This window comes from Chiloscyllium plagiosum, chromosome 4 (assembly GCF_004010195.1).
Source record: "Chiloscyllium plagiosum isolate BGI_BamShark_2017 chromosome 4, ASM401019v2, whole genome shotgun sequence".
Taxonomy (NCBI): Eukaryota; Metazoa; Chordata; class Chondrichthyes; order Orectolobiformes; family Hemiscylliidae; genus Chiloscyllium; species Chiloscyllium plagiosum.
Genome location: NC_057713.1, coordinates 120,620,121 through 120,647,241, shown reverse-complemented (window position 1 = coordinate 120,647,241; position 27,121 = coordinate 120,620,121). Strand labels below are relative to the sequence as shown.

The window sequence follows — 27,121 nt, the reverse complement described above, 5'->3', positions numbered from 1 at the left end:
TGCTGGCCTCCTACCTGCCCTCGACCTCTTCATAGCCAACTGCCGCCGCGACCACCACCGCCACCTGAACTCCCCCACCCCTCTCACCCACTCCAACCTCTCACCCTCGGAACGTGCAGCCCTCCACTCCAACCCCAACCTCACTATCTAACCAGCAGACAAGGGAGGCGCGGTAGTAGTTTGGCGCACCGACCTCTACACCGCTGAGGCCACACGCCAGCTCGCAGATACCGCCTCCTACTGCCCCCTTGACCATGACCCCACCCCCCACCACCAAACCATCATCTCCCAGACCGTCCATAACCTCATCACCTCGGGGGATCTCCCATCCACCGCCTCCAACCTCATAGTCCCACAACCCCGCACCGCCCGCTTCTACCTCCTGCCATTCCTGAAGAAGGGCTTATGCCCGGAACGTCGATTCTCCTGTTCCCTGGATGCTGCCTGACCTGCTGCGCTTTTCCAGCAACACATTTTCAGCTCTAAATCCTCTTGAAGCCTCCTTGTATCTTTCTCACAACGTACATTCCCACTGAGTTTTGTATTGTCAGAAAAATTGCAAGTCCAACTGCTCCCAATAGCCAAGTCATTGAATGTGTTGTGAGCAACTGTAGACCTATCACCAATTCTTGTCCTACCCCCAGTAGCAGCCTGTTGCCAGAGAATGACCCATTTATTCCAACACTCTTTCTTGTTAACTGATTCTTAACACAAACCTGTACATTACTTTCGATCCAATGTACTCTAATTTCGTTTATGAGCTTCCTGCATTGAATCTTATCAAAATTCTTCTAAAATCCCAACACACGAGATTCACAGTTTTTCCTTTATCTGTAAGACAAGTAGCACCTTCAAACATTTATTTGTTAAACATAATCTCCCTTCTCTAAATCCATGTTGATGGTCAAGTTTTATATTTTTTTCCTAGGTGCCTAGTTATCTCAGACTTTAAGGGATTCAAACATCTTCCTACGTGGAAATCAAATTAACAAGTCTGTAGTTTTCCATTCTCCCCCCTTCCTCTTTTATTAAATAGTGGTATTGCATTTGCTATTTTCTAGTCTTTAGGAACCTTGCCATAATTATAAAATCTTGGAATATAACCAACAATACATCCATTATCTCCCTAGCCAGCTTCTTCAATACTGTGAGATGAAACTCATCTGCTCCAGGGGATTTATCAACCTTCAATTCAGTTAATGTTTCAAGTACTAACTCTTTTTTGATGCTAATTACTTTTCATCTTCAGTGTCACAAGTCCTGTGACTGTCCAGTACTTCTGGGCGATTGGCTATATCTTCTTCTGTGATGACAGGCACAAAGTCATTGTTCAGTTTCTCTGCCATTTCCTTGTTTTCCACTACAAGTTCTACTATTTCCACATGCAATGGGTGCATGTTTGTCTGAGTTAATCTTTTCCTTTTCAAATACCTAAAGATTTCAGTTTGTCTTTGGTTCTTGCTAGATTTCATTCCTATATCAGTTTCATGTTCACCCCTGCTGAATTCTAAATTGCTCCCAATCCTCCAGCTTACCATTTTTTCCAGTATCCTTATCAACTATCTCCTTTGACTTGCAATCATTAACTTCTTTTGTTAGCCACAGTTGATTTCGCTTTCCCATTGATTGTTTGCATATTTGAGGAATAGATTTATTATGACCATGTAACTTTTGTTCAAATAATAGCCATTGCCTGTCTGCAAGCAAATCTTTCAACATATTTTTGTTATCCAACAAAGTTTCATTTGTTCATATTTAACACACCAAATTCAGAAGATTACCTTGAGTAGTTTAGTGGAACAGAACTTTTGATGTATTGATGAAATACTTTGTTGAAGATTTCTGTTGTACACTCATTAAGACAAAAATACCAATGAAAAGGGAAAAGAACATGTATATTGTGGGAGAGGACAGTGCTAGTCGGTTCGCAAGTGGACATTGATTGATGGTGGTGTTGCTAGAGAATGCCCCAGTTAGATGCAGGTTGACTCTAATCTATTGCCTTTAGAAATTAACCAGAGAATGGCCATCACCTAGCTTGTTGAGTTGAAACAGGTGCAGTATCTGCATATGTGAAAACAGAAAAATTAACAAATGTAATTTCCAGTGTGCATAATGCTGCACTGTGAGCTTCACTGACAATCTAAATTGGTTATTAGCTACGATGCCTCTCGTTTTTCCTGTTACTGCATGAACTTTGCACAGTCCTTGCACAGTCGCAGCTTTGAGAACCCAAAGTCAATGCTGGGGACCACATCAGTATGTCACTTGGCTGCCTACAGCCCCATGGCTGCAAAACTGCTAACCTTACAGGGAATACTGGTTGTCAGCCTAATTCAGCACATCACATCACAAGTCTGATGGTGCTTTTGAGTTTTCCAAGTGTGGGCTGGTTGAGTAGGATTAATATCTTACTTGTTACAGACAGCCAAAGGCTGATTTGATCTGCCAGTCCTTGGGACATATGCTGACAAACATCGTGCCAGTACTGAAATTCAGACAGCACTTTAGTAATTTGTTCATGATCCACCTGGCTGGAGGAAAGTGCAAGGGGAATCCAGACGAGGGAGAGAAGTCCGTCCGCCAATTGGGAGGCCCTTCTCCTCCTGACCACAAGAACACAATCAGTAACTTGTTTTTCATTCCCTTTCAAACTGAAAGGTAAATGTAGATAGACAGGACACAGAGCAGGCTTCATTTAATTCTATTCCAAAATGAGAATAACTATCTCGAACACATTATAGAATGTGCATTTGTATGGCATCAGTTGAATTAGCAGGTTGGCCATTCCTTCTGAATATGGCCTTAGCCAGATCAAGAATGAAAGTGGGCCAGTGAGCTATCACACCATTAAAGTGTCCACTCAAAAAAGTGCTCCACTAATCTCACAAATTAGAAGCTATTAAGAGATCAATCCGGAAAAAGTCAGTATTTACTCAGATTTTGCATCAAGAGTTAAGTGGGAGCTGCCAGTGCTCACTGTTATTGAGAACTAAACCAGACTGGAACTACCAGTTTCCATGCAAAAACTGGGACTTTGCTGTCCGACTTCTTGGTAAAAGTCCCACAGGATTTAGCTTGGGACAGGAGTAGAGCTGTTTCCTTGCTGGCCCTCGTTCTCACATCCTGCAAAATGGCTGCTGGGGGAAATAGGAAGTTGAACTTCTGCCTGCACCACTCAGTTTATTTATCAGCTTGGCCCTGTTTTGGGCATGTAAAATCCAATCCTGTCTGTCTTAAGTGAGGGTACTTCAATCCTTTGAGTAGTCTGAAAAATGATCTCTGAGAGAGATCACAAGTTGATCCTCTACTGACCTGGAAACACTTGTAAGCCCAATGAATGATGGGCAGCATTCCTTTACCAATGACTCCTAAATCCAGGCCGTTATATTAGGATGCAATCAATTTTCACGGCTTTATTTTTAAGGTTGCTATTTCAGGCGAACTATTATCTACAAAAGTTACAACATGATGAAACTTGTTAAAACAACTGAGAAAAAAAATTCTACTCATGATCAGGTGTCAGCAGATTCTCAAAGCAACACATAATTCACCATTTTTGGAAGGTGAAAATTTGCAAATGTAATTAATTGTAAAAACAAAGTCCATTTGTATTCCTTGGCGGATTTTCATAAGTTTTGTTTAAATATATGATATTTCAAGATCCAACTCAACTGTCACGTTTAAACTCATTAAAACAAATCAACAGAATTCTTGGCAAGTGGCAACCACAGCATCAAGAAACTGAGGTTTAGTTAATCAGTGCGATGCTCTGACAAAAGAAACGTCAGAAAAATATCTTGAGATTTCTAAACAATGGGGAAAATCTGGTCTGTGTCTGATTTCTGAATGACATTTAGTGTTCGGAGGGTGCCTTTTGGGCAGTGGTGTTCCAGAGGTATTCCAAATTCTGAACCCCGGAAACCTGCCAAAGGTGCAAGTCGAAGCTGTCAATTTCCTGGTGTCCATGAGAAACACGCATTGGGTGTCTTCAGCTAACAAAGCAGTGTTCTCAGGCCTGCTATATGGTCAAGCTTTCAAACATGGCAGAGAACATACATTTATAGAGACCCCAAAGGTCACCAACAAAAGAAAGCCTACTTTTTTTTAAAAAAAAGAGCTCTCAACTTCAGGCCAGGATATCAGCAGTGCTTCATCTGGTGTCATAACATGGCTACTGCTAACCTGGAATCATAATATTATTGTTTGCTTACTCACACCTTCCAGAACCTATCAGTTCTGTCAATGTCCACATTGATTGATTTTGTCAAAACTCCAGACAGCAAGTGGCAGCACTATCTCCACACACATCCACTACTGTCAACAGCTCACAAACCTAATTAGAACTAGAACCAAGCAGTGGCCCTCAAACATGATTGGGTGCACGTGTCCCAGATTTCTAATTTTTTTCTTATTTATTCATTTTTGGGACATGGGCATCATTGGCCAGCATTTATTGCCCGTCCCTAGCTGTCCTTGAGGTGTTGATGGTGAGCTGCCTCCTTGAACAGCTGCTGTCCACCTGCTGTGGGTTGACTCACAATGCCATGAGGGAGGGAATTCCAGAATATTGACCTAGTGACCATGATGGAATGGTGATACAGTTCCAAGCCAGGATGGTGAGAAGCTTCGAGAGAAATTTCTAGGTTAGTGATATCCCCATATATCTGCTGCTCCTGTCCCTTCAGATGGAAGTGATCGTGGTATGGAAGGTGCTGTCTGAGGATCTTTGGTGACTTTCTGCAGTGCACCTTGTAGATAGTACACACTGCTGCTACTGAATATCGGTGGTGGAGGGAATGGATGCTTGTGGATGCAGTGCCAATGGAGCGGGCTGCTTTGTCCTGGATGGTGTCAAGCTTGAGTATTGTTGGGGCTGCACTCATCAAGACATACAAGGTAATCAGAGGGTTATACAGGGTGGACAGGGGATGGGATGGGGATGGCAAACACGAGGGGACACAACTTTAAAGTGAGGGGAGATAGGTATAAGACAGATGTCAGAGGTAGTTTCTTTACTCAGAGTAGTAAGGGTGTGAAATGCTTTGCCTGCATCAGTAGTAGATTCACCAAGTTTAAGTGCATTTAAGTGGTCATTGGACAGGCAAATGGGCATACATGGAATAGTGTAGGTGGGATGGACTTCAGATTAGTATGACAGGTCAGCGCAACATCGAGGGCCGAAGGGCCTGTACTGCGCTGTAATGTTCTATGTTCTATATCTAGGCAAGTGTGGGTGTATTCCATCACATTTATGAGTATAAGTACTAAAATTTGAAGAGCTATACTACAGACAAATCAAAAAAGTAATGATCATATACACAGAATCATACCTCTCAGCCCATGTCACAAATGCTCCATCACTATCTCCAGGCATGTCATGTCCAATGGTAGGATTGCCTCAAAAGTGGAAGCAAAACACCAATAGTCATGATGGAGTGGTCTTGGTAATCCTCAACATTGACTCTGAACATAATGGTGTCTCATGGCATTGGATTAAGCATGGGCAAGGAAACACCCTCTTGATTGTTGTCACTCTCAGCTGTTGAATCAATATTCAATCCATGCTAAGTGCCATTTGGAAGTAGCATTGAGGGTAGCAAGGACAACAAATGTTCTCTGGATCAGGGAGTTCAGATTCTATCATCAAGAGTGGATTGGTGATGAAACTGTTTTGACAGATGACAAAGCTGCTAAAGTAGGTTCTCACACAAGATGTTGAAAAAGTCAACTTGAGGAAAAAAGCTAACTGATGTCCCCCTTAGTAATCTTTATAGATGGATCTGTCCATGACAATACTGGTAGGAATGACCATGGCTTAGTCCTTATGAACATTAAGTCTTCCCACTTTGGATTCTTGTGGTGAGAGGCAATAATACCTTTTTAGGTGGATTAGAACTGGAACAAATTCACTAGCTCAGCAATGGACATCCAGCAGACATTATGGCATCTGCAGCAGCAAAATTATATCCAATGGCAAAGTGTAACTTCTCAGCATGACAAACCTTTCACTGGAATATCACTGGTACTGTAGCTCTCTCTTGCAGGATCCTTTAAGTTTCTCTCAGAATGCTTTTCTTTGATACAAATTACATTAAGCTGCCTACTCTTATTAGGTAAAAACAATGACTGCAGATGCTGGAAACCAGATTCTGGATTAATGGTGCTGCAAGAGTACAGCAGTTCAGGCAGCATCCGAGGAGCAGATTTAGTCCTTTGGTTAACCTCCAATTCAGATTTATAATTCGAAATTAAAACATAGACCAAAGAACAGCTCAACACCCTTCAGCTCACCATGTCTCTGCCAACCATGCCATTTTAAACTAATCGCATCTTCTACTGTGAAAACAGACAGAATGTCTTTCAAAGTTTCTGGTATTTCCTCATTCCCATAAATTTTCATGACTCTGCCTTTAAGGGAACAACAGTTACTTTAGCTTTCTCTTCCTTTTTTATGCACTTGAATTGCAATTTGCTCTTAAAACTCCGCAATGGGCAAGGTCAGACTTGCAGAGGTTGTACATATTCTTCACAATGAGATTGATACAATTTCACAATGTGGTCCAAACCCCTGAAAACAGTTTCAGAACGGTACGGACGGAGATTAGAACAAGGTCCTCTTACCACACTCTTAGAAAAAGTGCATAAAAAGTGGAAGGAATTCTAAGTTCCTTTGTTTTATTTGATCTTGATTAGCAAATACCTCATGAGGTATCTAATGCAAGAGTATTTACCATATGCAAAGAAGAGGAAAATTGAATGGTTAAGTATTCAAGGATAATCTTTTCTTGCCAATAAACTCTTGCAATACGTAACAAAAGGTAAATAAAGTGAAACATTATATTTAGTTTTAACCAGGCTACACCACAGCATTTCATCTTGGTACAGCAATGCACATGCCAACACATGATGGCAAGAATTTTGTGTGTAAAGTGAACAGAATTGTATCTTGATTTAATTGATTAACTGTGGTTCATGTTCTAATTCAACTCAGAGCTCAAATCATAGCTGAACCAAACATCTATTAATGCTGTGTGTTGTAACAATTGACATTAAGTGCAGACATAATTCTTTAATACATATTGATGTCATTCTTTGCTCATGCTTATGGCTATCATTAAATGTACTAATTAATTTGCAATACTTTACACATTGAGGTTATGCCAAATTGGCCTCACAATGTAGAAACAAAAGGCGACAGAAACATTCCTACAAAAGCTGTGCTTTCCATTCCATATAACTAGGTCTGCTGTATGCATGTCATTTTATTGAAGATTGGTAACTTCGATAGGCCAGGCACATCCACAGAATTGAAAACAGGTTGCACACCCAATATTTTCTCTATAGTGAAGTAGCTGGAGGGTAGCCCAAGGCTACATACCAAGGATGCATGCAAGTGTGCAATGAAGTCTCTATCTATTGAGTACTTGTGTGTTCGAACTGGTGAATTTATTTTTCATGGAGCAAATTGTCTGGATTTGGAATGGACTGCCTATATGTGTGAACTGAGACATTTGAGAGAACACTGAATTATTATTTAAATCAGAATGAAGTGCAGGGTTATCGGGATAAAGCAAGAGCTTTTGCACATAAACCATACAGTCATGGAGTTATAGACTCATACATCAAGGAAACAGTTCCTTCACTCCAACTCGACTATGCTGACCAAGTTTCCCAAATTAAAGTAGACCCACTTGACTGCAATGGACCTATATTCCTCTAAACCTTTCCTATTCATGTACCTGTCCAAATGTCTTGTAACTGTACCTGCACCTACCTATCCCTCTGGCACTTCATGGCAGATACAAACCATCCTCCGTGTGAAAATGTTGCCCCGTGGGTCCCTTTTAAATCTTTTCCCTCTCACCATAAAAATATGCCCCCTAGTTTTGAACTCACCCACCACAGGGAAAAGTCTTTTGTTATTCACTTTATCTATGGCCCCCATGATTTTATAAACCACTATAATGTCAGCCCTCAATCTCCTATGCTCCAGTGAATGAAGTCCCAGCATATTCAGCCTCTCCTTACAACTCAGAACCTTCTAGTCCTGGCAACATTCTGGCAAATCTTTTCTGTACCCCTCTAATTTAATAATATCTTTCCTAACACAGGGCAACTAGTACTGTACACAGTACTCCAATTGTGGCCTCACCAACATCCTGAACAACCTCAACATGACGTCCCAACTCCAATACTCAAGGGTATGAGTAACAAGGGCAAGCATGCCAAACATCTTCTTAACCATCTTGTCTACCAGTGACGCAATGTTCAAAGAATTATGTATCTGAACCTCTCTGTTTGACAACACTACTCAGGACCCTACATTAACTGTGTACGTCATGACCTTTTTTGCTTTCCCAAAAGTGAAATACCTTGCATTGATCCAAATTAAACTCCATCTGCCACTCCTCAGCCCAAATCAAGATGCTGAGAGTTGGTGCAGACATGATGGGCTTCTTTTACACCTTAACTATTTTGCGATTCTTAAAGGGAGCTGAAAATGTGTTGCTGGAAAAGCGCAGCAAGTCAGGCAGCATCCAGGGAACAGGAGAATCGATGTTTCGGGCATAAGCCCTTCTTCAGAAATCTTAAAGGGAGAATGACGACATCTCCTACGGTTGATGTCACAATAGTAGCTTGGCAACAGGCTCCTACATAGAAAACAGTAAGCTACAATCATACATGGCAGCTTCAGGTTCAGTATTTATGGCAGATTCTGCCTTTCAGTGAATGACCTCATAGCCATCCACAATGTGCTCCTAATCATGACAGCCTATCAAAATGAATTATTTGCTTCATCTCTCTTATTTGTTACATACACCTCTCTTTGGTTTAACAAGGGATCCTTAGATCCAGAGTATATTGACTACAGCTCTACGATTCCAACATTTATGATTCACAATACACCAGGCCATACGTTGAACCTGGCTATTGTAATAATAGAAGACAGTAGTGCTCATGAATTGTCAGCACCAAGTGTTCGGAGACTGCATGAATCCGACCACCTCCAGAAAGTGACCATGATTTTGGATACAGTGGAATCTTTGGTGGAGGAATTGCCATCAAGAGGCAAATGACCCGAGCCTTGAACTAGTCAATGGCACTCCAAACTGAAGGCTTGATGCAGAAACAAGACAGAACAAGTCCATGTGTACATAATGACACAAAAAACATACAAATTAGAAGTAAACTACACATTCCATCGAGCCTGTTCCACCACGTAGTATAATCAAGGCTGATCATTGGTCTTTGATCCACTTTTTCACCTGATCGCCATGTTCCCTGAGAAATGTATCTCAGCTTTAAATGTATCAAATGATGGAGGAGAGGCAAGCATTGCTATGTGTAGAATGCAAGGGTTATGTAGCAGAACATATAACCCACCGAGAAAGGCAGGCACGGGAACAGCAAGCTGACACAAATATATCTAAAATCCATTCAGTTTTCTGTTTAAGATGTCCGTCGTTTTTAAAATGTTGAAAATTTAATTGCTAATAGTGCAATGGCTCAAACAGCAACATATTTTAGTGAAATATTTGTTGGGGCTTTTTGCTGTTCCCGTGCCTGCCTTTCTCGCTGGGTTATATGTTCTGCTACATAACCCTTGCAGGACTATAAGAATGCTTATAGTCAGCCATACCCTGTGAATGCTTGGTTGCTCTGTCAGTCATTAAATGATATTTTGGTAAACTGCATGCCTAATCAGAATGGAAAATATAATGTTCATTACATCATAAAGAGACAAATTACTGAATCTTGTGAACTACAGCACACAGACAGTGGGTGGGTTTCGCTTCGGCAGGTCGGTGTGGACTTGTTGGGTCGAAGGGCCTGTTTCCACACTGTAATCTAATCAATGTGAGACAATGAAATTCTGAGAGCTTTGCCCAAACTATTTGGACAGACTCACGATGGTGCCTTTGCAATGATTTGATCATGGGGTATGCACATCACTAACATTTTGAAGAGTGAGTGAGTTAACCCCAGTGTCGTTGCCAACACTTATGCCTCCACCAACATCGTAAAACCAGATTATGTGGTCATTAACACATGGCTGTTTATGGGAGCCTCCTTTGCTGTAGTTCCCACACTACCATAGTGACTACATTTCTAAAGTACATCATTTGTTGTTAAAAAAAAAGCTTTGAGATGTTTGTGAAAAATGCAATATGAAAACAGGAATTTATGATTGACCAGCTATATTCGAGTACAGTATGGACAATCTGAATTTAGGAGAAGACATCCCCATCTAGTTTGAAGGATAATTAGCAAGCTAGCAAAGTTAATAGTAATCGCTAAGCCCCATCAGCAAGATTTAAATTAAACTTAGTTGTGATAATACGATCCAGAGATTGGGATAGCCAGAAAACCTGTGTAGGTATGCTGTTACACAACACCAGGTTATAGTCCAACAGTCACCTGACCAAGGAGCAGTGCTCAGAAAGCTTGTGATTTCCAGTAAACCTGTTGGACATTAACCTGGTGATGTGTGACTTCTGACTTGGTCCACTCCAGTCCAACACCAGCACCTCCACATCTAGCTTGGTTGTGTCAAAGGAATTAGAAACCTCAGCAAGACATTTTGAATAGCTAAAAACAGCAATGAGAATCTCCAAAAATGAATACCTTTATCCTTTGATCATCAACATCTACAACTGTGGCAACTCGAATCAACATTGGGTTTCGTCTGTCAACAGCTTCAAGCTTCATATTCAACTGGAAACCATGCGGGGGCCTCTGTGGGATGGAAATTCAAGAGTGATGGTCATTTACTGCTAAACACCTATTGTTAAAACTTGATGACCAAGATTCCATGCCGATATGTAGGGTAAATAATCATTGACCAATACAAAGTATTTTTGACTGTGATATGAATAAAGCCACAAACTAATGGCATGAAAAACATCAACTTTATAACAACTTTTTCAAACCACAATAAATCTAAAATTTACACTAACAAGATTTTACCAGGGATTTAAGGCCAGATAGAAATATATACAAATCCGAGGCAACAAATCAAATCAAAGTGCTGATTAGGAAAACCACTGATTTTTGACACTTTGAGAATAAACTGGGAACCTGAAACGGGAAGTTAACCATAAATTTGATTTTATCTGCATTCAAAATAATATTGATCTAATATACTTTCACAGACGTGATACTCAACATATACATTATGATATAATAATATATTTTCACAAAAGGTAATTCGGTGGGAAGCTGAACAGCGAGGCAGAAAACTGGAACACGCAGCAGGAAGCAGTAGGTGAGAGGAAAGCAGAGTGAATGACTCAAATCAAATGACCAGTTGAGATGACAGTTCAATGAGCTGAAACATTACCTCTGCTCTTCTCTTCACAGGCCCCAGACAAACTGAGAATTTCTAGCATTTCTTATTTTTATTTCAAAGTTCCAGCATCCATGGTATTTTGTATTTGAGCACCTGGGATCTCATCTCGAGAATTCCAGAGGCACAGCTATACTCACTCACAGTAGATTGGTATGGACAAGGATAGGGATGCCTAATTCCAGGATTTCTTCCATCAGCAGTCTCCTGTTGACTTAGCGCAACAGTGTTGGCAAACTGGTCCATGAAACCAAACACAATATATAACTGAAAATCAGCGTCAAGCTGGGGGATCAAAAGAAGGATCGTGACCTGGACCTCACGATTTCATGGTTTGAAAAGAATGTATACAGAGATCAAGGGAATGATGACTGTCATTGTGGGGTTCTGGTACTCCAAGTACAATGCTGCAAAGATGCAGGACAGCATCTGAAGCAGACACCCTCACCATGTCTCAGTCGCCTGATGCTTGATGCTAAAAGAGCCAGGAGACAACTTTGGTGAGATCAACAATGGTCAGTCTGGGCAGACATGTCTGAGGCAGTAATGCCTCTATAGCACCAGGAGAATGTGAGGTCTGCAGATGCTGGAGATCAGAGTCGAGAGTGTGGTGCTGGAAAAGCACAGCAGCTCAGGCAGTATCTGAGGAGCAGGAGAATCGATGTTTTGGGCATAAACCCTCCATCAGGAATCAGGCTTATGCCTGAAACATCGATTGACTCTGATCTCCATCATCTGCAGTCCTCACTTTCCCCTTGCTGCTGTGTTAACGTCAGACAAACTAATCATGTAACACAATTGCAATGTCCTGTTCTTGCTGGACAAGTGCCCTGAGAATGAGCTCTAAATTGATAAACATGGTTTTACACCTCCCTGATGACAAGATGTGTCTTTGTTCTATGGGCTTGCATCAAATAGACTATGTCATCATCAGAAAGAGGGACAGGGAGGATATACCTGTAACAAAAGCCATGAGTTGTGCTGACTACCTTAGCATCTCAAAGTTAAACAATAACGCCTCTCCCCCGGGAATCCCTCAGGGCATGACAGTCCACAAGAAATTCATATCTCAAGATTCAAACAAGCAGTCAAGAAGGAATTTCACTCAGAGGAACTTAAGAGACACTAGTGTAGAGAAAAAAAAAACTACATCAAGTCTGATTGGGTGACCGTTCAGGATCCAGCACACACTACTGCTCTGATGTCCCTTGGTCCCAGCTCTAACAAGCACCAAGGTTGATCCTGCAAAAACAAGATGATGATCCCAGAAGGATGATCATTCATTGAATTACCTCAATGACAGGTCATCACTAAGCATGATGCTTACTGAAACATCCACAAGTCTGCTTCATGTTCATAGAAATTTGGCTGAATCAGAAAAGATGGCAACTCCAGTCATCTGCAAACCACACAAGTGTCTGTAAAGCTGAGGGTCTACTGGTTCATTACAAATTCTCCCAAAACTGCTTAGTGCAACATTACAACTAGGATCTGCTGTCAGAGTGTTGTTTCGGAAATGAACAATGAAAAGTACGCAATCAGACAGCATCCAGAAAAATGCCAAGGAAAGAACATCGATCTCTCCATTGTGTTTTTGACCGGATCAAGGCCTTTGATAGAATCAACTGTTAAGAGCTTTGGAACTGTAATGGAAATTCATCACTATGACATATTCATGTATCCTGGATGATGACAAGTTTTCTGACCTATTTCCTGACATTAATGGAATTAAACAGGGCAGTGTGAGAGTGATAACGCTCTCCAGTGTCTTCCAATTGCAATCTTGGCATCAAAATCAGAAACTGAATGGTTGGGCAGCTGTTCATTTGCAGATGACTCCTGACAAAGATTGAAGTCTCCACGGCCATACTTTACAGTCTCTGTTTGCTGATAATTGTGCAGTAGGTGTCGTTCAGAACTGAATATGCAATGTTACATGGGCTCATTCCCCAATGTCAAGATTAGAATGGTTCTCGAAAAGCACAGCAGGTCAGGCAGCATCCGAGGAGCAGGAAAATCGACGTTTCAGGCAAATGCCCTTCATTAGGAACGGCTTTTGCCTGAAACGTCAATTTTCCTGTTCCTCGGATGCTGCCTGACCTGCTGTGCTTTTCAGCACCACTCTAATCCTGACTTTAATCTCCAGCATCTGCAGTACCAACTTCATTCCCCAATGTGTCAATTTCAACCTAACAATTGGCACAAAACTGAGGCATCATAATCAGCCTGTTCCAGGGAAATTCAATCTCAAGTGCAATGTCTTAATTCATGACCAGGGCTTATCAATGGTAGATAACTTCATCTATCTTGTCTGCATAGAAATAATCCTGCCCACGCCAGACTATGTATGTACGACTTGGACTGTGTACCAATGTCATTCTAAGAAACCAAATTACTTTCACTTAGACATACTTCAGAAAGTCCTGAAGATGAGGTGGCAGGAAAATTACCATACACTGAGGTGCTTACCTGACTTGGCTTGCTGAACATATACACAGTATTGAGACAGTCAGTGAGAGTTGGGTCTATCATGGAATTCCAACAAATGAATAGGGAGAAAGCCGGAACAGAGTACAAAGTTGGATGATCAGCCATGATCATATCGAATGGTGGAGCAGGTTCGAAGGGCTGAATGGGTTAGGGTCCTCTACTTCTCATATTCTATGAAAAACATCAAAGACACTGGAAATCTTTGCTTTCGGATTCTTTACATTGATCCAGAGACCTGGAGGAAACTCATCCAGGATCACTGCACCTGGTCTCACCAAATAAAACCAGTGCAGCGGCCTTCGAAAGAAAATGCATATCAGAGGCAAAGACAAAATACAGTTGAGAAAATCTTGAACCAGCAACGCACCCAAACTCAGCAATCTGCAATATCTTGTCCTATTTTACAAATCTGCTGGGCACAGATTAGCCGGCCTATGTAGCCTACTACATATCGGGTGGAACCCCACCAAAAACTCAGGGGCTTTAGTATCACTGAGTGGCTTACTTGACTATTTCAGAGAGTGGTTAAGATTTAGCAATACTGTTGTGGGCTTGGAGTCACGTCCAGGCCACAACAGGTAAGATTGGTACATTTCCTTCCTTCAGGGACATGAATGAACAAGACAGGTTTTTACAGAACTCAATGAGAATTTCAAAGTCACCGAGTTTGAAGCAATTTTAAAGTATTACAGTATTCACTCTGGAAAATGACAATGTTGTCGAGGAGAATACTGAGATACAGGCTACTAGACTAGGTGTGATTGAGGTTCACAAGGAAGAGGTATTAGAAATCCTGCAGAGTGTGAAAATAGATAAGTCCCCTGGGCCGGATGGGATTTATCCTAGGATCCCCTGGGAAGCCAGGGAGGAGATTGCCGAGTCTTTGGCATTGATCTTTAAATCGTCATTGTCTACAGGAATAGTGCCAGAAGACTGGAGGATAGCAAATGTGGTTCCCCTGTTCAAGAAGGGGAATAGAGACAACCCAGGTAATTATAGACCAGTGAGCCTTACTTCAGTTGTCGGTAAAGTGTTGGAAAAGATTATAAGAGATGGGATTTATAATCATCTAGAAAAGAATAATTTGATTAGGGATAGTCAGCACGGTTTTGTCAAGGGTAGGTCGTGCCTCACAAATCTTATTGAGTTCTTTGAGAAGGTGACCAAACTGGTGGATGAGAGTAAACAGGTTGATGTGGTGGACATGGATTTCAGCAAAGCATTCGATAAGGTTCCCCACAGTAGGCTATTGTACAAAATGCGGAGGTATGGGATTGTGGGAGATAGAGCAGTTTGGATCAGTAATTGGCTTGCTGAAAGAAGACAGAGGGTGTGGTTGATGGAGTCCAGTTACTAGTGGTGTACCGCAAGGGTCAGTGTTGGGTCCACTGGTTATAAATTATCTGGATGAGGGCACAGAAGGGTGGGTTAGTAAATTCACAAACGACACTAAGGTCAGTGGGGTTGTGGATAGTGATGAAGGATGTTGTAGATAGGGTGGACAGGGAGAGCCTTTTTCCAAGTATGTTGACGGCGAGCATGAGGGGGCATAGCTTTAAATTGAGGGGTGATAGATATAGTCAGGGTAGTTTCTTTGCTCAGAGAATGGAATGCTTTGCCTGCAATGGTAGTAGATTCACCAACTTTAAGTACATTTAAGTTGTCATTGGACAAGGATATGGACATACATGGAATAGTGTAGGTTAGATGGGCTTCAGATTGGTATGGCAGGTCGGCGCAACATCGAGGGCCGAAGGGCCTGTACTGCACTGTAATGTTCTATGTTCTAAATACCAGGTTTTATTAGTTACTCCATCATCTTATATCAAAGACTTCCAACTACATTTCTGTCGTAGGAATCATGGAAAAACAGCACTAACACTGTTTCTCAAGGATTTCCACTGGAAATCTGGAAAGAGAACGCTGATAGGTTATTTCCTTAGGTTTAAAATGGGATAATTTGCACTCCTTTAAAAGATAGCAGTAGCATACATTTTGTGCAATTACTTGGTTCAGCCATAAAAAGAAAAGAAATTGGCCTCATCCATGATTCCAGGAGTTTCACGAGATTTCCATCATTCAACGCCCACAAGAAAATAGCAAACACAGAACAGCATCACGCAAAGATGCCATTTGTTCAGTCTGGATTGAAGGGAAACCTTCCATTTAAAACATTGTGTGTAAACTTACTTTGGTGCTCATATTGTCTGTTGGCTACAATATTTACTCCTAGTGAAAGAAGGTCCAATATTCTCCTTCTAATCTGAATAGTGTAACCAAGGTGTTGGACAAACTCTTTTTTCTAATTTCAGCTTCAGTAAAATTTGATATTAAAGAAGGGACTAGCTAATCTGGAAGTAATAAGCAGAAAGCGATAACAGTAATGATTAAAATAAATGTGTAAATGAACAGAGGATTGAGTAATAAATGGCAATAAAGAAGAGACTCTACATAAGAGAAGGAAAGAATTAGTTCCACACATATGATTATTATTATGGAAATTATAAAAGGTGAAGTTAAAGGACATGCAAGGGTACATGCAGCATAAAATAGCTAAAATCATTGAGTCAGGAAAAATAAACTAGCAATAGGCTGAACTACAGTGCAAGTTTAAGACAACGTAAGTTGGTGATGTTATATTCACAGAGATATAAAGCACAAAAAGGTGACTACTTATTTTAAACAAGAAGAAAACACTTTCATAACCAACGAGAGTACGGTGTGCAATTCTATGTACCACACTTTCAGAAAATCATGGATAGGGTCAAGTAAAAATTTACATTGTGAATGGGGGATTACAGTTTGTGTGAATAGATGGGAGACACTGGGATTGATCCTGTCTGAAAAGATAAGATGAGTTTTAAGATGATTGGCAAAAGAAACATGGGCCAGATGATGGAATTTACTTTTACAATTATATAAGATCTCAAATGTGCTGCCTTAAAAGATGCTGTAAACAGATTTAGTTGTAAACTTGAAAAAGGGTATTGGAGAAATACTTAAAGGATCAAAAATAAAACACAGATATAATGAAAGAGGGAAGATTGGATTAACTGGTTTGCTCTTCAAAAGAGCTGGCAAACACTGTTGTTCTTCTATGATTGAAGTTACTACAACAAGAAACACAAGTTAAACTGATGAGGGGAACAACTGATATGAAGAACATTGCCACACAGAGTCAGAAATACATAAGAAAATCTGCAAGCAGAGTCAAAACTTTTCTGAACAATTAAGACTGAGTATGATGATTTGGAGAAAGAACAACACATTGTTTTCTTTGATAGGTGAATGAAGACAGTCTCTGCTGTCTATAATTCTCTTGTAGTCTCTAAGAGAGCCACAACTTGAAGCTTTATGCAGTTTGAGGTATATTACCTGAACTATCTCTAGAATTACTTCTGGAACACCCTTGTTCATTGCTGCAAAATTACCCATTGTTAAATGCAGAAACAATCACAGGAATATTTTACTATTTGCAAAAACGGAGAGGTGTGCTAATATGTATTTAGCTCTTAGTTACAAAGCACTTCAGAATCGTCTGCCTATGACTAGTAAATTGGGAATATTTTTAAATACAGTGAACAAAACATCCTGATAGATCATAGCTTTGGTCTGTGGTACTTCAGGTAGCATAATTATTGCCAGTGATATATATTTCAATTGTGCAATGAATCACAAAACAACTATTACAATGGATGACTTTATAAACATCAAAAAGAATTGTCATAATGGGGAAAATTTCAAACTTGAACAATCAGAACATGTTTATAACTTATGTTTTAGATTATTTGCAATGATTTGAAATCATTTGCATGAGTTCATAAAAACAATACAACTTGTTATTTAATGCGACCTTACAATATCAGGAGTGGATAGTTGCAAGAACAACGACGTACCACTTTGAAAGCACGAGCTGGAGCAGAGGTAGCACCCATCTCCTCCAAATATTTCTTCCAGGAAAAATTTTCTGCATCAGAATATCCTGGAATAAAAGGTTTGCCAATTATACTGATCTGGAATAACATATTCAAGGTCAAAACACGTAGAAAATGCAACTGTCTCTACACAGATTACTAAACGGTCAAGCTCAGTTTTGCATTTCAAACATTATCCAACATGTTAAATTGATAAATCCAAGAGTTTAGCATATCAGCTTGAGAGAGAGAGAGAAAAGCTATATTTCATTGCATAAAACCATTACATTACTGCAATGAAATTTAGCTTACTATTTAAAGTAGGTCAAGTAAAGCAAAGCATATTTTCTCAGCCATGTTCCTCTAGTTGAGAGCACATTTCATATAACAAACCATTGTATGGTGCTTCATACGATAGCAATGGAAACTATAGAAAAGTAACCAAAGACATCAAAGAGGATATGCATTTTGAAATGGTTTTTGAAGATGCCAGATTAACACACCCAATTAATTATTTCTAAATGTTATCACTGATTTTAATCAATTTCCATGCACTAATATCCCACAAACAAGGCTGTGATAAATACCAGATTGCTCTAGGGTTTCTATATCTATTATATGCATTGAGCTTCACTTTGCTTAACACATATTTTCATAACCCCTTTGAAAATGTACATTTACAACATCTGCCACATTCCCTTTATCTTTACAGTTCTGACTAAACTTATGTCTATTTTTCATAAAAACATGCTCCTGTATGTTGTGGTTTTTTTTAAATTAAGACAAGATAATTCTACATTATTCTTTTAACACAATCAAGGTACAAATTCATTGCCAAAGTCCTTCACTTCTGTGCAGTTGCTGACACCAAATATACCAGAAGCTGTTCAGCTGATGGAAACAATATGCAAATAGGTCATTTATAAATAAAATTAACAACACTGAAGAAAGAAAGTGGGCTAGGAGAAAGTGAGGACTGCAGATGCTGGAATCGACGTTTCAGGAATAAGCCCTTCTTCAGATTCCTGAGGAAGGGCTTATGCCCAAAACGTCAATTCACCTGTTCCTTTGATCCTGCCTGATCTGCTGCGCTTCTCCAGCAACACATTTTAAAGAAAGTGGGCTACCTAGATATAGGTTTCTGCTGATCCCAATTACCTCCATTAGACAAAATATTCTAATTTGGAAGGAATCACAAACTATTCTGAAATGAGGTAAAAGGTGTGGACAAGCTGCTTGAGTGTACAAGGTTGAGAGGGTATCACTAGATTCTAAATTTCACTCTTATGGATGTGTGCAAGTGGAGAATTGGACACAACCGCTTGAATCTATGATGGTGCACCGAGCATGATCGTGCCTCTCTAAAGTTGGACATCTAACCAGCTAAATGGACATTGCCTGACCTATTAACATTGCTTGTATTTTGCTTCTGATTCCACGTTGTGAAAGGATAAAATCATTAGCGCTGCAATGCCATTTTAACTGGGAAGCACATGTGAACCAAATTCAAACTCACTTTGTGGGTCAGAAGGAGCAAAAGGGCACCTCCTCTCCTAACAAGGCAACTTCACGCCTCTTTCTTTTCCAAGCTATTTTTCCTGATTTTAGGAATAATTGTTGGCCAGAAGTAAAGGTGTATTTCCTGCTCTCCTTGGAATAGTACTGTGGATTTTTTTTGTGTCCATGGGAGGGGCAGACCGAGCCTTATTTTAACAGTGCATCTGAAAGACATCATGTTTGACAATACAGCCCTCACTCAATATTACACTGACGTTTCATCCTGGATTGTGTTGTGTCGTGAGGTGAAAGTGTTACCCCTGAGCCAAGGCTCATGTCAGAGTTCAGCTCAAGAAGTTGTGCTGAAGCATTAGTGTTATACTAAGCTAAACATGCACAACACAGAGAAGGTGTTTAGATTAGATTAGATTACTTACAGTGTGGAAACAGGCCCTTTGGCCCAACAATTCCACATCGACCCTCCGAAGAGCAACCCACCCAGACCCATTCCCCTATATTTACCCCTTTACCTAACACTATGGGCAATTTAGCATGGCCAATTCACCTAACCTGCACATCTTTGGATTGTGGAGAAAACCGGAGCACCTGGAGGAAACCCACGCAGGCACGGGGAGAATGCGCAAACTCCACACAGGCAGTTGCCTGAGGCAGGAACTGAACCTGGGTCTCTGGCGCTGTGAGGCAGCAGTGCTAACCACTGTGCCACCGTGCCGCCCCATTCCATAAAACTGATCAAATGTATTATAGTGTGTATGATGCAACATTTGAAGAAGTTACAAGCAAGTCTTGCAAGAGTTCAGTCGGTTTAGTGAATTGAGGTAAAAGTCTACTAATCCAACAGTTAACTTATGAAGCTACTACAAATGGCAATGGACTTAATACAATAAGAAAACCCACAATTAGATTTTATTTCACCATTTTAAACATGAATATCAAATACAATATTCTTCATATTTACTGATGAATTGCATTCATGATTTTTCATTAAATAATTAAAACCAGTATTAGGAGAAATTTAGTTGGAGCTGACTAAAACAACTTGACATATCTAGCAACAGCATGGTGTGGGCCGGTGAAACCCAGAGTGGGACAGTAGCAGAGGAGAAGGAAAAGTTGGATTCTCCCTAAGTTTTCTTTCTTTATTTTTAATTTTAAGTTAATGAGAATGGTGCCAATTCATGGCAATCGTAGTTTGCATTGAATAAACGTGACAATAAATGAGTCAATACATCAATAAACATTGTAAAATGGGATTAAACTCATGTATAAATCAAACTGGACAACCATAGCAATTTTCCTTCTTCAGAAGACTTCATGCCCACTTTATTTACACCAGACAACATCTCATTTTTACGTTTTAAAAAACTGAGTTCAAAATGTCGTGAAATGGTGGAGGTTGAACTCTCAATTCCTTGATTACTCATTCATGCCTATTTAGATCACTAGTGACCACAAATTTACAGTAACTAATTGGGGGTCTCAAATGGTTATTTTCCCTTCTCATCTTGAAGCAGTATATTTTCAGTTCTCCGCAGAAATATACATGCAGAAATTTCCAATTAATCTACTTTCTGAATTTAACAGTTTTATGGTACATTACCAAGCTCTCTTTGAAATGGCAAATATTAAATACTGCAATGTCCTCAAAGCAAAAGCAATTAATATATTTGCTTACAATGATATGAACAAAACATTGTCTGAATATGTATTAAAATAAGACTCATTAACTTAAATTACATATTTCATCAAATTCATTTTCTAGTATCTAGAGATTGATTGCATGTTCTCTTTATTATCAATCATCAAAGTCAGTCACTCCACAGATGCTGTCATTTTAATGAAATTATTTCACCTCATTCTAGTTCCATAATTCCGGAATTTGCAATATTTTATCCTTTCTCTACTTAATCTTGTGGGCTTTACCGTACATAAATTCAGGAATAATAAATAATTCACATATTTAAAAGTTGTACCTTCATTGCACCACCAAAAAGAACATTTTAACAATTCTATTTAATTTCCTTAACAGTGTATAATCTCCAACCAGTGGTTTATGACACATTTTCTTGGTTTTATTTCATGTCAATTAAGCCTTAAGTTTTATAGGTCATATTGGTAAGATACCCATTTTTCTGCAGGCTTAAGTTAACTCAGGAGCAAATCTGGTTTGAGCAGGGATATTTCTAGCAACAAGAGGTTTGAGCTGAAAATGCTGTAATTCTCAGAACCACATTACTTTCAAGGTCAAATATTTTAAGATGGGAGGCGGGGGAGATATCACACAACCAGTCTGTCTTTGGTCTACTTAGGTTGCAAAGTGGAAACCTATAGCAAATTAAGGGCCTGATCCTGATCCACCAATAATTTACCACAGCAGATTGAGACTGATACCAGTTGGACAACCCAACAACTTTTACTGAGCTGGGGTTGAGCAAAGCAAGGGATCTATTTTGGCAGGTCCCTGTGTCCATCAGCTCCTTTTCCTTTGCGACTATCTGCAGTCCCAGCAGCAACCACCACTTGGATTTAGTGCTGCAATGCCAAAGAGCTGTCGAGCAATCGGATTGGTCATCAGCTCTTGAAGGTTAGACTTTCTCCCAAGATGGGGTAGATCACTTGCCTTGAGCAAAGTAACAGCATACTCAGCATTAAACGGCTGAGGAGCAGCCAGCAGCAATGAGACCGTTTATCCTGTTGACTCTTTGGGTGGCCCAAATATTTCAGCTCCAAATTTCATCCCCTATACAACATGCTTTGCCTTTAAGGCACTCTTGAGACAGAGGAGGTAGTGTGGGGTTCGGGTTGCATGGATCAAACCTGAAGGGCAGAGGCTCAGTAAAGTTCAATTCAGTCCTTTGACACAGTGGTGGAGTCAAGAGGAGCAGAATTGGATGATCATCTGCCAAATTTGTACCTGGAAAATACCTGGATAAGTGCCAATTAAGCTTAGGTCCGTCATTTTGGACATAAAATTTGCATAATATATTTAAAGCAATATATTTTTGAAGCAACTGACGTTCTAAAGTTTGAACCACAGCAACTGTAGTGGAAATTCTAACTGAATATTCTACAGGATACAATAATTCAAATGCATTTTTCTGAACTTCATATTAACAGATTTCTGTCAAAAAATAGCTCCCTTCTGATTCAAAACAGTAGACAGAACCACAAGAGTAATATCACACAGATATACAGCAAGGTTATAGTGCACTTGTCAAAGAGTCACTTCCGATTAACTCTGCAATCTATCAATAATGCAGTCAAAGGATTTATATAAAAGATAGCTTTTAAAAGCTGCAAGAACACCTTCTGCTGACCTGCATGAGTTTACTTAAAAAGCAATGAGTTGTTGAATCCATGGTTACTACATACAGAAAAATGCAGAATTTTATTTTTTAGAATCCATAACCTCTGTGCCACGTAGAACACGGGGAACATGAAGCATCTATTTGTAGTAATTTTTAAATTACAGATAAGATGGTCCCACAACTGCGAATACAAAAGCAGTTTTTCTCAGATTCTCTTCCTGATGTGGTGCGTCTCATACTTGTTGATTTCAGAACTTTCATTTCATTCTGTGTTTTCTTTGCTGTCTCCAAATTTTTACATGGACAAAGTGCCTTTCTCATCCTGTGCCCAGATCTTTCCTTAAATTTTGGAGGTAACGGCATTCAGTAGGACCTCCAGGTCCCTGCCGCAAAGCAGGGAAGTGTTTTCCCCTTTTCTGGCGCAAATGTCAGGGACCATGCAGGTCAGCTCCAGGCTGTCAGTGACCATAAGACACAAGAGCAGAAGGTGGCCAGTCAGCTCATCCTGCTCTGCCTTTCAAACAGATCATGACTGATCTGATAACTCTGAACTCTACCTTCCTGTCTCTCCCCACAATAATCCTCAATTCCATTATCGATCAAAAACCTGCCTATTTCAGCCTTGAATATACTTAATGGTGTAACTCCAACACTTCTCTGTGGCAACTCTGAGAGAATACATTATTTCTCATCAATGTCCTCAATGTGTGATCCCTCATTCTGTGATTATGCCATCTGGTCCCAGACTCTCCCACAAGGGAAAACAACCTCTCTGCATGTGACTCCAGATCCATGGAAAACAACCTCACCATATCCAGTCCTCTCATAATCACTTATGCTTCACTAAGGTCACCTGTTACTCTTCTATCTTCCAATGAGTACAGGACCAACCTACTCAACCTCTGCTCATAAGACAGACTCTTCCTACTTGGTATCAGCCGAGTGTACCTTCTCTGGACTGTCTCCGATGCCAGCTTATCTTTCCTTAGATAAAGAGTACAGAATTGTTCACAGTATTCCAGCTCTAGTCTGGCTAGTTCCTGGTACATTTTTATTTCGACCTCACTGCTTTCATCCTCCATTTCGTTTGAAATAACAGCCAACATTTCATTTGCCTTCCCAATTATTGCTGAGCTTGGAAGCTGAGTTTTTTTTGTGATTCAAGGATAGGTACTGCCTCTGTTCCATAGCTTTCTGCAGTCTTTCACTATTTAAATAACAACTCCTCTATTCTTCCAGCCAAAGTGCATAAATTCATATTTTCCCATATTGTATTCCATTTGTCAACATTTTGACTACTCACTTAACCTATTCATAACCCTCTGCAGTCCCATTGTGTCATCCTCACCACTTGCTTTCCCAGTCATCTGTCCAGGTACACAATAGGCTTTTAAAGATGGCATGGGTGCAACGGTCCTGATCAATTCTAGAATAACCACTATTGGAATAAGCTATTCTGGGAATAATGTATGGTTTCAAAATGGGACATGACAGGGTAATGAAAAGGCCAGGTAGTTCAGGAGGTGAGTATGGCAAGCTATGGCAACACGACTCACTGGACCTAGAAACAGAATCCCTCCAAAAATATGACGCAACTCGGACTTAGCCCAAAAAAAAAGTAAAATTCGGCCCAAAGAACCATAATTTGAATTTTGAATTGAAATTGACATTTTTTTTAATTTATAGCAAAGCAACTGCTCCAGTGCTATTAAACTGAGGGATGTATTGCTTAGAACTGAGATGCTTTAAACAGTTCTTCATGCAAGTCTTGACATTAGGTTCACTAATTACATTTTTAAAAATTATTCCATGGTCTGGAATTATTCCATCACAGACCAGGCCGAAATTTGTTTCCCATCTCATACTGTCCTGAATGCAGTTGAGAATCTAATACATTGCTGTTGGTATGGAGTCACATGTAGGACAGTAGGTTTCTTTCCCTAAAGGACATTAGTGGACCAGATGGGTTTTTACAACAACTTAGAGTGGTTACACAGTTGCCATTAGGCTAAGACAAATACAGGAATTGCTGGAGAAATTCAACAGGTCTGGCAACTTCCATGGGAAGAAAGCAGAGTTAATGTTTCGAGTCTGGTAACTCTTCACCAGAGCTGTTAGTGGTGAGGAAAAAGTGACATTTATGCTGAATTTGAATGTAGGGGCTGGGAGGAAGGGGAGAGGTAAGAGGATTGGTGAAAATGGAGTCCAGAGAGAGCAAGATATGAAAGGGTTAGGTAAACACAGAGATTATGGATAGCAGGCCAGTACAGAGGAAAAGCCGAATAATTGATAAAAAGAGGTCAGGATAGAAGAAAATGAGTGAGCTGTACCAAATGCAAACCATATAATGTGATAGTAGGCCAAGGATTAGGTGAGAATGCGTGACTGTGCTAAAAGCAACCCCTGACATTAGAAGACAGAGTGTGGGATGGGTGAAAAACATGGAAGGATGGAATCAGGCCAGGATTGGTGTTGAACTCAATGTCCATTTGTGTTGAACTCAATGTTGAATCCAAGAGATCCCCAAACAGAAAATGAGATGTTATTCTTCCAACTTGTATCTCTGCTCAATGGAACACAATACCCAGCCTTGCAACAGCAATGTCGGTGTGGAAGCACGACGGCCTATTGACGGGGCAGGCAAATGGGAACTCAGGGTCATTTTTGCACACACAATGCAGGTGCTCGGCAGAGTGGTCACCCAGTCAGCATTTCATTTCCCCAATGTAGAGGAGACCACATTGTGAATTTTTAATTCATGGTTTTCTTGAACAAATTCAAATCTCACCATCTGGTACTCTGGGATTCGAACTTATGACCCCAGAACATTAGCCTGAGTTTCCAAATTACCAGCCTTGTGGTGTTACCACTACACCCCTGCCTAATGGTACGTTGCATGGTCTTCTCCAACTGCTATCAGAATTTGACTGTTAAAACTCTAAAAATCTCTGCACTATTCTGTGAAAAAACTATTTAGTGCCTGCTTGTTATTTTATCCATTATCCATCACCAATTTACCTTAAAAAAGAAAATCCCTTAGTATTTTTCATGCTGAAGGTACACAGCAAGCTGGCACATCAAATAAAACAACTGGACGTAGCGACTTGTTATTTCCCGTTGTGGTGGATTGGAGAATGGGGTTTCAGTTCAATGCAGGAGGAGAGAAGACACTGAGCATATGTAACAGTGGAAGGAAAAGATCAGTGGAACTGGAGTGGGACTCTAGAGCTGGCAGCGCAGAGAGACGTGAATGGTTCTTTGGCTTAGAACTAGGTGAATGGGAAATCAAAAAATAACACTGTGAAGGAATGTCAAATTTAGCAGAACTGAAGTGGGGGTAGAATACAGAATTGGATTTATTGATGGACTCCTGACAAATTTCAGCAGATGGGAGAGCCGGAAAGACCATAAGACATAGAAAGTAAGGCCATTCGGCCCAATGAGTCAACTCCACCATTCATTCATGGCTGATGAGCATTTCAACACCACTTACCCACGCTCTCCCCGTATCCCTTAATTCCTTGCGAGATCAAGAATTTATCAATGCCTTGAAGACATTTAACGTTCCAGCCTCCACTGCGCTCTGTGGCAATGAATTTCACAAGCCCACCACCCTCTGGCTGAAGAAATGTCTCCTCATTTCCATTCTAAATTGACCATCTCTAATTCTAAGGCAGTCCCCATGGGTCCTAAGATCCCCGCCTGACGGAAACAAATTCCCAGCATCCACCCTTTGTTGGACGTGCATTATCTTGTAAGTTTCTATTAGATCTCTCCTCAACCTTCTAAACTTAATGAATACAATCCCAGGATCCTCAGCCGTTCATCATATGTTAGGGCTACCATTCCAGGGATCATCCGTGTGAATCTTCGCTGGACATGCTCCAGTGCTAGTATGTCCTTCTTGAGGTGTGGGGCCCAGAATTGGACACAGCATTCTAAATGGAGCCTAACCAGAGCTTTATAAAGTCTCAGTAGCACATTGCTGCTTTTACATTCCAAACCTCTTGAGATAAATGACAACATTACATTTGCTTTCTTAACCACGGACTCAACCTGCAAGTCAACCTTTAGAGAATCCTGGACTAACACGCCCAGATCCCTTTATACTTCAGCTTTATGAATTTTCTCACTGTTTAGAAAATAGTCCAGGCCTGTATTCTTTTTTCCAAAGTGCAAGAACTCGTATTTGCTCACATTGAATTTCATCAGCCATTTCTTGGACCACTCTCCTAAACTGTCTAAATCTTACTGCAGCCTCCCCACCTCCTCAGTACTACCTGCCTGTCCACCTAACTTTGTATCATCGGTGAACTTCGCCAGAATGCCCCCAGTCCCTTCATCCAGATCATTTATATATAAAGTGAACAGCTGAGGCCCCAACACTGAACCCTGCGGGACACCAATTGTCACCAGCTGCCGTTCCGACAAAGAACCTTGTATCCCCAACTCTCTGCCTTCTGTCAGACAGCCAATCCTCAATCCATGCCAATAGCTCACCTCAAACACCATGGGCCCTCATCTTACTCAGCAGCCTCCCG

General features: G+C 40.4%; 1 protein-coding gene across 18 annotated transcripts in view; it reads right to left on the bottom strand.

Moving 5' to 3' along the window:
* The window catches only part of LOC122549360 (lethal(3)malignant brain tumor-like protein 4), a 300,541-nt gene that overhangs the window by 141,462 nt on the left and 131,958 nt on the right, over window positions 1-27,121 (bottom strand). For all 18 annotated transcript variants that reach the window (XM_043689041.1, XM_043689042.1, XM_043689039.1 and 15 more), the window contains 2 exons: window positions 17,737-17,822; window positions 10,630-10,740 (listed from right to left, as the gene is read on the bottom strand). In XM_043689041.1, coding sequence (XP_043544976.1) covers window positions 10,630-10,740; window positions 17,737-17,822 — 197 coding nt within the window. The remainder of the gene's footprint in view (window positions 1-10,629; window positions 10,741-17,736; window positions 17,823-27,121) is intronic.